The 13,635-nt window shown below is 42.2% G+C and overlaps 1 protein-coding gene across 10 annotated transcripts in view; it reads left to right on the top strand.

The window, feature by feature from the left end:
- Usp54 (ubiquitin specific peptidase 54) overlaps positions 1-13,635 on the top strand; it is an 86,548-nt gene that overhangs the window by 13,372 nt on the left and 59,541 nt on the right. For 7 of the 10 annotated variants that reach the window (XM_040735889.1, XM_040735888.1, XM_040735886.1 and 4 more), the window contains exons 1-3: positions 1,825-1,909; positions 9,944-10,776; positions 13,522-13,614. In XM_040735889.1, the coding sequence (XP_040591823.1) occupies positions 10,630-10,776; positions 13,522-13,614 (240 nt within the window). In that variant the 5' untranslated portion in view covers positions 1,825-1,909; positions 9,944-10,629. Of the gene's footprint in view, positions 1-1,823; positions 1,910-9,943; positions 10,777-13,521; positions 13,615-13,635 lie in introns of those variants that run through there. The other 3 variants (XM_040735882.1, XM_040735883.1, XM_040735891.1) reach the window with 2 other exon arrangements.

Below are 13,635 nucleotides of genomic sequence, written 5' to 3'. Positions count from 1 at the left end.
ATTTAGTATACAGTCTTCTGCCTGCATATATGCCTTTACACCAGAAGAGGGCACCAGATCTCATTATAGATGATTGTGAGCCACCTGTGGTTGCTGGGAATCTTAACCTCTGAGCCATCTCTCTGACCTTCTATACTATGTCTTAATGACTTACAGGGCTACCCTTTATATTCCTGAAACTTAAATTAACATTTTAATTTTGTTTTCAAGTGTGTGGGTGTTTAACTTGCATGTATGTGTACCATGTGTGTACAATACCTTCATAGGCCAGAGGGGGGCATTAGATCCCCCTGGAAACAGAATTACAGATGGTTGTGAGCCTCCATGTGGGCGCTGGGAATTAAATCTAGGTCCTCAGGAAGAGCAGTCAGTGTTCTTAACCATTGAGCCATCTTTCCAACCTGTGACGTTTAGTCTTCATTTTCAACTAGATTTACCATTGAATTACACACCCCAAGGTGTGTCTATGAAATGTTTCAGAAAGGGTTTAAAGGCATTGCCACTCTGCATGTGGGTTGGGGCCTGGACTGAGATGAGAGAGGAAGCCAAGCTCCAGGGTTTCGTCCTCAGCTTCCTGACTACCTTTGCAGAGTGACCGGTTGTTCGTGCTCCTCCAGCCAAGCCTTTCCTGCTGTGAGCCAACAGAGACGCTTTTCCTCAAGTTGCTCTGTCAGACACTTTGTCACAGAGAAAAGACAAGGACACTATTTGTACTTAACACTCGTCAGTAGAGTCTGCGCTTCTCCATGTCAGATACTTCTACATCCTGGCACCAGGTTTTAGAAGACCTGGCTAGAATGTTTATAATGAGCAAGAGAAGTAATGATATCTGTTTCTTTTAAACGTGGTACTTGCTTTGCTGCCAAAGGACTACTTTAGTTTAAGCACATTGTTAAAATGTAAGAGCTTAATTAGTTTTGAGCAGTGTCCATGTCTGTTAATAAACTTTAATTAAATCTTGTTTTAGTGAACTCATGTATTTTCTCTCAAGGTATAGAAATATAGCCAACTTTCGTATTAGGCAAGAATTCTGATGATGAGTATGCTTGTAAAAAAACTCATTTCAATAAAGCTGTTTTATAAGCAGAGTAATACAGAGACGCATGTGTACTGGTTCCCTGGGTCTTGGTCCTGCCTGCAAATGTGAGTTCTGTTTGACTGATGACATGGTTCAGGGTGGGACCCAGCTGCAGGTCCCTAAGAGGTGTGGAGAGGTTGTCATCTTTGGGGTGGAAGAGCCTTTAGATTTCAAGACTTGATTTGAATTGAATGACAGTCCCAGCAACTTAGTTTGCATTATTTCTATTCTCCCAATTTCCTAATTTCTCTAATAGCACAGCCCATTTTAATGTTTAAGACTGAAGAGTGCCTGTTAAAATGGTTAAGTGCAGATAGTCTTGGGTTTTTTTAAATTAAGGGTTCAGATGACACATTGTTTTGCTGTTCTCTAGAGCATTGCAAAGCTGTCTTCTCACAGTCTCTCTACAAAAGGCTCTTTTAGGGCGGGCCCTTTAGAAACAGCTGCCACCCTGCAAACCTTAATTTTTGATGACCCTGGCCGTCAGGAATGTCTTTGGAGGAAGCAGCCTTATATAATTGTTCTAAGCCTAAGTGAAGCTTGTCGTAGGTTCTCCCCCGATGCTTTTGCTTTGTCCCTCAGTTTTTTTGTACCGTTTGGCTTCATAGTGAATTGTTAGTGTTCAGTTCCTGGTGATTGACAAAAACAAAGTTTCATCCCTGATATCCTGTTTTGTGCCTTTGTGGTTTAGATGAACAGTTTCCCATTGTTGTTAGTTGGACTTGTCTCCTCCCTCTTATTCCCTCGTTTCTGTTCTGTTCCCGTGTCACTTGCCCCACAAATGCCCTTGTGACTACTGGCAGGTTTTGCTGAGCTCGAATGGGCTTTCTGGTAAGCATTGTAGTTGTGTTAAAAGTGTGTAGAGGGAGGGTACAAGGACTAGGTAGTATTATGAGTGTTTATTTTTATTCCCTCTCCCACAGTGACACTTTACTTAGAAATTGAAGTTTTTTTATGTTGTCTCTTTTCTGCCCTTTCTTTTTCCAGTTATTAAATTTTTATATTTTATTTTCCTTCTCTAACATGTGTATAAAAATATACATATTTGAACTTAGTAGAATTAAAGGGAAGAGGTACAGGTTTAAAGAGTTATAAGTTTAGTGTTTTTAAATTTCCTTCAAGCAAGTTATTTGTGAGAAGTTTATGGTATGGTCCCTTATGTTTAATTTTCAAACTCAACATATGGGTAAAGAAGTCACAGAGGTCCTGTTTTGTTGCTAACATGTACAGTCTTATTGGTTCCAGAAGCAATGATTCAATGATTTCCTTTTTTCCATCACCAGATAGGTGTTGGAAAAATTCATTCGGATTTTGAGGTTGTTGGCATTCTGGGAAGTAGTTTGCTAAGTGTTTCAGAGCATTTCAGAGTGGCAGATGATTGTTTCTAGAAAGCATCTTAGGAGATTAGATTTGATCATTAGACCCTGTTCCTTTCAGGTGTGAGGTATTTGATCCTTTAAATATAAAATGTTTTAGCCGGGAGGTGGTTTCACACACCTTTAATCCCAGAACTCTGGAGGCAGAGGCAGGTGGATCTCCCTGAGTTCAAGGCCAGCCTGGTCTACAGAGCGTTGCAGGCTAGCCAGGGCTGTTTCACAGAGAAATCCTGTTTTGAAAAACCAAAAAAAAAAAAAAAGTTTTCTATTTGATGCTTAGCTCATTCCAGTGCCACTAGAACAATGAACAATGTTTCATAATGTGTATATTTCCCTGGATTGTATATTTGCCCTCATCTAAGAAATGGTGGTGTTGGTGTGTGTGTGTGTGTGTGTGTGTGTGTGAGAGAGAGAGAGAGAGAGAGAGAGAGAGAGAGAGAGAGAGAGAGAGAGAGAGAGAGAGAGAGGAGAAAGAGAGAGAGAGAGAGAACCTTTGGTTCTGTAGATGTGCTGGTGGCAATATTAGGGAACACTTGTTGATATTTTATTGCATTTTAGTTGAGCCTGCTTTTCAAGTGGAAGTTATACTTGTAATGATTTCCTGAGCTCTTAGTCTATGCTAAATGCTACACATCCATTTTTATTTCCCACCACAACTCGACAGGTAGATACTGTTTTTCCTAATCATGCATAGGTGGAACTTCTCCCTGTCCTCTTCTTGCAGTGTGAGGAAAACTACCCCTACTTTTTAAGAATTAAGGACATGCTGTGTGTCCAGTAATGTTCATTTAAGTAGTGTCGGCCGTTATCACAATTTTACAGTTGAAAGAGCCGGTACGTAGAGTTAGAATTTGAACTGACTCAAAAGCTGGGTTTGGTACAATACTTTTAGAGTGATTTCAGTGCCTTGTGTCTTTCGCTGCTCTCCCTGAAGGGTTTTGTTTTGCATCTTTCTGATGCCTTGCCTTGGTACCCTCCACACCTTCCTTCCCAGCCATGGGCTTCCTCTCTCTCACTGGCGATGCCTGTACCATTCCGCACCAGTGTCCTCATGACAGAAATGAGTCAACATGGTGCTGTCTTTGACTTCCCCTCCTGTCTTCCTCTTGTTGATAGTGTCATTATATTTCCATTATTGTACGAAATAATCCGGGTACTGATGTGTTTATAATGATGTGTTTATAATTCATAGTTGTAATCAAGTATCTAAATTATAAAACTTTCCTTAGTGATTTAAATAATTGGGAGAGAAAAACATCTTTGGTTCTTAGTGATTTAACCAGAGGGTTATATAGGGTAAATTTATAGAATTCATTTTTATTTTATTTTTTTGCTTTCCAGGGGCCAAGTAAGTTGCTCTAAAACTCTTTTTTTCAACTTGTTACTAGTCTACTACTTTTGACAGTATATATGGTTAAGAAACAACGTTGTGCTTGCCCTCCTGGCCAGAGAGCATGTTTCCCCGCAGAACTTTAGGAACCCTAAGATAAAATTTAAGTGTGATGTGATTTAGGTTGTAGACTCAGGGAAGAGCTCAAGGACTGATTGGTTGTATCTATTACTAAGTTATCTCTAATCTGGAGAAAGTTTGCTTGTTTTACAAGACTTTATTCTTCATCAACTCTTATTTAACAAGTATTGGTTGTAGTAATTATTAAAGAAACAATTATAATACAAGTTTTTTGTATTCTAGTAAAACACTGATAATGGATTAAGTACTAATTAATGAAGTTCTTGGGAGGGTGGGAGAAGTCCCATTTGTTGAGCCTGTATTTTAAAAAAGACAAACTTGTAGGAAGTGATTAAAACTTATTATTATTATTATTATTATTATTATTATTATTATTTTATTTTTAGAACGGGTTTCCCGGGGGGCTGGAGAGATGGCCCAGAGGTTAAGAGCAGTGACTGCTCCTCCAGGGGTCCTGAGTTCAATTTCCAGCAACCACACAGTGGCTCACAACCATCTGTAATGAGATCTGGTACTCTCTTCTGGCATGCAGGCATACATGGAGGCAGAACACTGTATACTTAATAAATAAATAAAAAAATCTTAAAAAAAAAAAGGCGTGTGCCATCACGTCCAGGAGTAACTTTCAAAAAAAAAAGGGGGGGTCTCTCTAAGCTGGGCATTGGTGGCGCACGCCTTTAATCCCAGCACTTGGGAGGCAGAGGCAGGTGGATCTCTGTGAGTTCGAGGCCAGCCTGGTCTACAGAGGGAGTTCCAGGACAGCCTCCAAAACAATACAGAGAAACCCTGTCTTAAAAAAAAAAAAAACAAAAAACAAACAAACAAACAAACAAAAAGAAAAGGTCTCTCTATTATGTAACCCTGACTGTCCTGGAACTCTCTGTAGACCAGGCTGGCCTCAAACTCACAGAGATCCTCCTGCCTCTGCCTCCCGAGTGCTAGGATCAAAGGCGTGTGCCTCCACTCGTGAGGAGTTCTTTTTTAGAAGTGTATATTAAGCACACATGGATTTCATTATGACGCTTTGATCCATGTGTGTGATGTGTTTTGTTCATACTCACCTTCTCTACTCTTTCCCGTCCCTCCCCACTCCCACTGATCTCCCCTCTCAATTGGCCCCTCAGAAAGTGACCAGAGACTCCTCACTGTAAGATGTGACTATCATTAGTCCCTTTCTTTCAGTCAATGTACTTTTGTCTTTTTTTCTTACATTATTGCACAGGATATTATCTTCAGGATATGTTGAGTAGGAATGATTCAATTAGACATCATTTCCTTGCTTGGGACTTGGGAAAGTAGGAGTGATCCTTATTTTTTAAAAATCTATTTTGGGGACAGATGTAACTGCTTATCTGGTTAATGCACTTACTGCCAAGCCTGACAACCGAAATTAAATTCCTAGACTCCATGTGATGGAGGAGAGAGCAGACTCCCACAAGTTGTTCTGTAACCTCTACATGCATACCCCCACAAATATACACAATCACACTAAGCAAGCAAACAGATAAACGTAATTTAGAAAAGAAGAGAAAAAAATCTGTTTGACTTGGGTGTGGTGACACATCCTTCCAATCTCAGTTATCCTATGGCAGAAGACAAAAGACCAGCATTTTAAGGCGAGCTTTAGCTACATAGTAAGTTCTAGGCCTGTTTGGGCTACACAAGACAAGTCTCATGCGAGATACAACGAAACAATCTATTTAAGAGCTGGATGTGATCCCACAAGCTCCACTCAGGGTGCAGAGTCAGGAAGAGCAGGAGTTCAGTCAGTGGAAACAGGTTCTGGGATCTGAGGGTTAGTGGATTTAGGGCTTGCCATGAAACATGCAGACCTCAGTTTGGATCCCTCATCCCCATGTAAAAAGTTGTCATAGTAGCAAACGCCTGCAACCCAGTGCTGAGGAGGCAGAAACAGGAGGGCACTGAGACTTGATGGCCAGTTGATCCAGGGCAGTGAGAGATCCTGTCTCAGAGAACAAGGTTGATCCAGTTGATCCAGGGCAGTGAGAGATCCTGTCTCAGAGAACAAGGTTGATCCAGTTGATCCAGGGCAGTGAGAGATCCTGTCTCAGAGAACAAGGTTGATCCAGTTGATCCAGGGCAGTGAGAGATCCTGTCTCAGAGAACAAGGTTGAGAGTGAGGAAGAGATGACGTGTCAGCCTCTGGCCTCTAGACGCATGTGTATTTACGTGTACATATAACACATATGAACATGTGCACACATACTAAGGCACTGCCACTTTAATCATTGTTAGCAGAGTGCGTCTTTGTAGACCTTTAAAAAGATTGATTATTTTAAGTTATGTGTATTTGTGTGGGGGTATTAGTTTTTGAAACGTGTGTTTGTATGTGGATGTGAGTGCTGGTGCCAGTGGAGGCTAGAGGCGTGGGATCACCCTGGAGCTGGAGTTACAGGTGGTTGTGAACCACGTCATGTGGGTGCTGGGAATCAAACTCAGGTCCTCTGCAAGAGCACTACATGCCTTTAACCTGTAAGCTGTCTTTCTGTCTCCTCTGTAGACCTTAAGTATACCTCTATTGCTTACTATAGATTCAGTTATTTGGCTTAATTTAAACTTTGTATTTTAAGAATAATAATGAAATTCAGATTTTCTTCTGTTATATAGTTTGTTCTGAAATATCACTTAAATTATGAAACTTTATGTATGTATATATATTTCTAAAATTAGAATAAAATATTCCTTGTGGCTTACAACTTTCTCATTTTCTGAGGTCCCTAAAACAAAATTAATATTTTTGTTTTTAGGTATCACAGTTCACTTATTGATTGAATTAATTATTTGTTCGTTTTCAGAATTGCTAGTATTTTCATGCTATTACATTAACTCTCAGTCATTTAGTGAAATAGAAGTTCAGGCTCCTGTCCTGGATAATCTGCCTGGAATTAAACATAAGAGCAAAAATGAAGAAGTAGAGCACTGTCTTTTACTTCAGTTCTCGCCGTCCTCTTCTGTGTTAGATCCCTGTCTGTCCTCTGCTGACACTGTGTCATACTCACATATTCTCTGGGGTCAGGGGTCAGGGCAGGGTCTGTGTGTTAGATCCCTGTCTGTCCTCTGCTGACACTGTGTCATACTCACATATTTGTTTAACTCTGTACTCCTTTTCTATGTGTTTGTGTGTGCATACATGCATATTCCTTTCTTTCTGTATTATTTGAGAGTGAGTGGCAGACATGTTACTGTAGTTCAGTATTGCTTAAAAGGTTCTGATTTTCTTTAAAAACAGGTTATTAGAGCCATATAGCTAGAGATACCATTTATATTCTCATGTATCTTCAGTAGATGACACTGCAGAACAATTGTGCTACTCAGTACTAGATGTAGACCCAAACATTTAAGTGGAATGTTTTTGTCATCAGTGTTTGCCTGAAACATTTTTACTGCCTTCCTTATCCTTGTTTTTTTTGGTTGTTACCTTTAGTTTCTGACATACCTAACTAGAGTGAGAACTTACTGCTGTCCACACATAATGCTGCCACTCAGAGCCCGAGAATCCTCTTTCTGCCCCTGTCTTTCTTCTTTGCTCTGTATGCTCGGGGATGTGTCACAGGACAGGCAAGACTGAAACCCCACCTGCCTGCCAAGTGCCTTCTGCTGTGAGCCAAGTGGAGGCTTGGTGCTTGTTCTCCTTTGCGGCAGTTGGGTTCCAGGAATGCTGTGTGGCTTGTTGGAAGTTGCTGCGTGGCCTTGAGTACCGTGTTCATGAGGGTTATGTAGAGGAGTAAGAGTCTTACAGTCCTTGGGGGAGATGTGGGTTTCTCCTGGCCCTACATCAATCTCCAGGCAATGTGTGTTAAATGCTTCTTATGATTGCCACTGGTGGGGCTTTGGGAATACATTGGACACATAATTGACAGCATCATAGCCACCCAGTTCCAGCTCTGCCACACATCAGTTAGGCAAGCTGATGTCTTTAAGCCCCAGTTTACTCTTCTGTAAAGTTGAACTATTAGTATCTACCTGGTAGGCTATCGTGAAGATTAAATAAAGAATGCCAGTATAGTGTCACCATATGCTTGATACTAGATAATATTTTATTTTATATAATCATACGATATATGACTGATACTATATAAAACAAAGACGAGTAATAAAACAGTGAGTAGTGTGATCATACAATGTATAACCAAATACTTTAATTGTGACATGTAGATTATGAAGATTATAAATAGCTCAGGAATGTAGAAAAAGGGGAATAGTCTTATGCAACCAGTCAGTATTCTTGTACCTCAGTTTTTCCCCTGGACACACTGATTGACGGTGTCACTTACTCTCTAGACAATGATTAAAACCTTAAAGCATTTTTTTTTGAGAGAGGGTTTCTCTGTGTAGCCCTGACTGTCCTGGAACTTACTCTGTAGATCAGGCTGGCCTCAGACTCAGAGATCTACCTGCCTCTGCCTTCCGAGTGCTAGAACTATAGCATGGACCCACACTGCCCAGCTCATTTTTGCTTTTCACCTGGCTGAAACAGGGTTTTGATATGTAGAACAGGCTGGCCTGGAACTCATGATTCCCCTGGCTGCACTTCTTGAGTAGGGTTACAGATGTATACCCCCATACCTACCTTGCCCATTTTAGTTTTCATTGATTGTTTTTTGTTTTAGGCAGTCTCACTGTATAGCCCTAGCTAGCCTAGAACTCACTATGTAGACTAGGCTGGCCTTCATCTCACAGATATGCCTGCTTCTGTCTCCTGAGTATTGAGATTAAAGATATGTGCTACCATACCCAAACTTTTTAAGCCCTTAAAATTTGTTTATTGAGATAGTCTTGCTATTTAGCGTAGGCTGACCTCAAACTCATAATCCCTCTGCCTTTCCTGTCCAGTGATGATATGGTGGCACCTGGACTATCTAAAGGAAAGTTTGAGGAGATATTTCAAACTTAGCACTGTTGCCAGATGTAGTTGTACTTGGACAGGAAGGAAGATTGCTGAGTGTTTGAGGTCATCCTGGTATGTGTCATGAGTTCTAGGCCAGCCAAAGCTAAATATTAAGACCCCATCTCAAAATAGAAACATGGGTCATTGAGACGACTCAGTGGGTGCAGGCACTGGTGGCCAAAACTAGTGACCTGACTCCTGGAAGTTGCCTGGATATGGTTGACACACACGTGTAACCCTAGCACTCTGAGTTTGAGGCCCCCTAGGTCTATATAGAAAGTTCCAGGCCAGCATAGTGAGACCCTGTCTTTCAAACAAACAAAAACCCGGGGATGACATAACTTCTTTCCAGGAATGGTGCTTGATTTGATATTATTCACTTGGCTGTCTCATAACATTTTAGTTGATTGGAGCCAAAGTTGGTTAGGGGATGATTTCTCATTCTGAACCCATCTATGTAATTTGAGGGTTAAGTGATTTATAACTCAAATTATTTTTTTCTGATCCGTCAAACAAGTGAACAGATGAGGCAGCATGCTTGAGTCTTTTGAACTGGATATTAAGGACGTGTGGTCCACTGACCATGAGTGATTCTCTGGGACGGAGCCTCACTTCCCGAGGATGGGGCCCAGACTGATGACGTGCCCCCACCTGTAAGCAGGTTTTCATAGCCACGCATGGGACACACCTTAATAACAGTGCTTTACTGGTGACACCAAGAAGACAGCTGAGTTCTTATTTTTGCTCTTCTTCACCTCATTCTGGAAAAGTGGTTTTTATTTCTGTCCAGTTCAGCTTTTTTTTTCAAAATACCAGAGAGATTTCCCATGAAAGTGAAGCTGCCTATACTTTTTTCCTTTAGTTTAGCATTTCCCTTTTTTGTTGTTGGTTCATAGTGTCAGTCTTTGTCTCTGTCTTTCTCTCTCTGTCTCTCTCTCTCTGTCTCTGTCTCTCTGTCTCTGTCTCTGTCTCCCTCTCTCTCACCAATGTTTGCCAAGGTTTCAAGTTTATACTGAGAGGTGAGGCAGCGTTGATCTTGGCAGAACAGTGCAAAGCCAGTAGAGTCATTAAGTGACGTAAGCTTTTTATTTTTTTCCTTTCTGTTAAAGCTCTCTGGCACAGTTGGATACTCTGTCTCAGAACAAAAGAGAAGAGACCTTCTGAAGATCTGGTAGAGAGGACAGAAGAAATTTGGAGCATATTTAAAAAGTGCAGAAAGGAAGATCAACAAAAATCCTACTGCGAATGCAGACAAACTTGTTGGTTTGGTGGCGTCTCTCCAGTTGTGTGGGGCTTGGGCCTTGCTAGAGGATGATGAGACAAGGCACTGAGAGGGCGACGAGGAGTGTGTGGGGTCCCTGCCTCTCCTTCCAGCTGGAGAAGTCTTCAGTCCACAAGAAGTGTTAGAAAGAAGGCTGAAGAGCTTGTCTTACTTAGCCTGTCTTGGATACTGTTGAGTTGAGGACTCCTGTTTCACCAGGACTTTTGGGCCGCATAGAAGGAAGCAATACTTAAGAACTTCTCTCCATTGGTCATGTGCCAAGTTACAGTTTGAACACCGGGGCAAGTGAAGGGCAGCTTTGTCACCCGGATCTCAAGGGAACTCATTCTTTGAACTTACATATGTGATGCTTGGGAGGTTATAAACTCAGCTCTTCCAATATAAACACACTTCTGCATTCTTTTCCTTTGAGGACTTCAACAGACACAAGTTCCTGCCAAAAAGATGGAAGGCCTTTTTTTTTTTCTTTTCTTTTCTTTAATGTGAGTGCTTTTGGGGCCAATGTGAACAATAATGTCTTGGAAAAGAAATTATTTTTCAGGAAGCCGTGGTAGTGTTCAAGGGATGTTTGCACCTCGAAGCTCAATGTCTATTGCCCCCAGTAAAGGCCTCAGCAATGAGCCAGGGCAGAACAGCTGCTTCCTCAACAGCGCCCTGCAGGTAAGGCCACCTCCTTCCTTCTTTGTGACAACTGACATTTAGTCCACAGAGCTGTGTCTGCAGAAACTTTGAGATGCGATGATTGACAACTTCTTTCTGAAGTCTGTAACCTGGGATCATATTTATTTGTGATTTTAGGCAAGAAAAATTGTCTTTTTGAATGTCAGTTACTTAATTTGTAAATTGGAGATTAATAATAGAAGTGCTGTTAATCTGTTTCAAAATTTAGGCTGTATCTTGAGAATAGTGTCTTTCCTTTCATGTGCCTGTGTTGTGATGTGTGTGGGTGCACTTGTGAGTGTCTGCTTTCTCTGGTGATCTTCTTCTCTGCCTACCCAGCACTGAGATTACAGGCAGGACTGCCATACACACTCAACGTTTTCCTGGGTGCTGGGATTTGAACTCTGGTTCTCATGTTTATGCAACAAGTAACTGACCCACTGAGCTATCTCTCCACCCCCAAGTAGCTTGCAAGTAGCAGAAACTCTAGGTGTGCCCTGGCGTGGTACTTCAGGGCAATTTTAGTGTTGTTTTCTTCAAAAAGATTGTTTCTATTAAACTCTGTAAAGGTATGTTGTCTACATGTGAGTATATGTACCCTTGAAGACCAGGGTCATCGTATACATGAGTTATACAAGTTGTGAGCTGCTGGGCGGTGGTGGCACACGCCTTTAATTCCAGCACTGGGAAAGCAGAGGCAGGTGGATCTCTGTGAGTTCAAGGCCAGCATGGTCTACAGAGTGAGTTCCAGGACAGGCTCCAAAGCTATACAGAGAAACCCCTGTCTTGAAAAAGAGACCAAAAGAAGTTGAGAGCTGCCATGTGGGTGCTGGGAATTGAGTCTGGGCTCTCTGGGAGAGCAGTCAGTGGTTCTAGCAGTCAGTGCTTCTAAGCACTGAGCCATCCCCCAGAAACCACTGCCCCCACCTCCTTTTTTTTTTTATTGGTTTTTATGAGACAGGGTTTCTCTCTATTGTTTTGGAGGCTATCGGTCCAGCCTGGCCTCGAACTTACAGAGATCCGCCTGCCTCTGCCTCCTGAGTGCTGAGATTAAAGGCGTGCACCACCACCGCCTGGCCCCCACCTCCTTTTTTTTTTTTTTTTTTTTTTTTACCAACGGGAGATACAGTTTATTTACACCAGCAGCCATGGGGGCAAAGGGAATACACAGCGTTTACAAAGTTAGCTACCTGTACAGGATGGATTACATATGCAAAAATAAAAATCTCAAGACCACAGGACAGCGTGAGCCCCACCCCCTCCCCCAATGACCCCACCATGCAGTAATGCCAGGTGGGTGGCCCCTGGGCATGCGGGGGGGGATGATGCATGGAAGGAAAAGCCACGGGCCATGGAAATTAGTACAGAACTCCCCCCACACACACACTCAGACACATAATAGGATACAGGGTGGATGACACCTAGCCAGGGTGGGGAGCCCCACCTCCTTTTAAAGACAAGGCTTCACTATGTATCCTCGGTTGGTCTAGAACTCTCTTTGTAAACCAGGATGTTCTTTAACTCACAGAGATCCACCCGTCTCTGCCTCCTAAATGCTGGGATTAAAGGTGTGTGCCCCTGTGATGGCTTTATACATTCATACCGAGACATCACACACACACACACACACACACACAATTTATTTTTAATTTATGTTCATTGGTGCCTGCATGTATATCTGTGTAAAGGGCAGAGTCATCTTTCTGGCCCCTCTTGTTTTTCTTTTTTAGCTGGGTGGTGGTGGCACATTTCTTTAATCCCAGCACTTGGAGGCAGAGGCAGGTGGATCTCTGTGGGTTCAAGTCCAGCCTGGTCTACAGAGCTAGTTCCAGGACAGCCAGAGTTGTTACACAGAGAAACCCTGTCTTGAAAAAAACAAGGGGAGGGGGGGGGAAGATTTATTTATTTATTTACTTTATGTATGTGAGTGCTTTATCTGCTCTATTTTATGTATGTGAGTGCCTTTATACCAGAAGAGGGTATCAAATCTCACTATAAATGGTTGTGATCCACCAAGTGGGTGTTGAGAATTGAAGCTGGGTTCTCTGGAAGAGCAGCTAATGCTTTTTTTTTTTTTTCCTTCCAAGTCAGGGTTTCTCTGTGTAACAGTCCTGGAACTTGCTTTGTAGACCAGGCTGGCCTTGAACTCACAGAGATCCGCCTGCCTCTGCCCCCTGAGTGCTGGGATTAAAGGTGTGCGCCATCACCACCCGGCTGACTACCATTAATTTTGTATTAAAAGCTTGAAGCATAATGTTAAATTTTTACATAATGTTCCTTCAGTCAATAGGATAAAAAGTAATAGTGGGCTGTCTGTGTAGCCCTGGCTGTCCTGGGACCTCGAACTCATAAAGATCCACCTGCCTCTGCTTCCTTCGTGCTGGGATTAAAGGCGTGCGCCACCACTGCCCAGCTGCAGTGTGTGCTCTTAACTACTGAGCCTTCTCCACCCCGATGCTTCACCTTTTTGAGATGTGTTTGAAAATGTTAGAATGATTTTTGTTCTGAGCATGAAGATTCATTTTTCCACAGTCATTCCCTGTTTGCTTGAATTCTTAACTTTGAAGGCTGTTTGTAGACTAATGAGTGTCCCCTGTTTGTAGACTAATGAGTGTCCCCTGTTTGTAGACTGAGTGTCCCATTTGTAGACTAATGAGTGTCCCCTGTTTGCAGACTAATGAGTGTCCCCTGTTTGTAGACTGAGTGTCCCGTTTATAGACTAATGAGTGTCCCCTGTTTTGGAAGGTTTTGTGGCACTTGGACATCTTCCGCCGTAGCTTTCGGCAGCTTACAACTCACAAGTGCATGGGCGACTCCTGCATTTTCTGTGCTCTCAAGGTAAGCTCCTTAGATTGCTTC

Source organism: Mesocricetus auratus, unplaced genomic scaffold (assembly GCF_017639785.1).
Source record: "Mesocricetus auratus isolate SY011 unplaced genomic scaffold, BCM_Maur_2.0 Super-Scaffold_100053, whole genome shotgun sequence".
Classification (NCBI taxonomy): Eukaryota; Metazoa; Chordata; class Mammalia; order Rodentia; family Cricetidae; genus Mesocricetus; species Mesocricetus auratus.
This window is presented reverse-complemented; position numbering and strand designations above follow the sequence as displayed.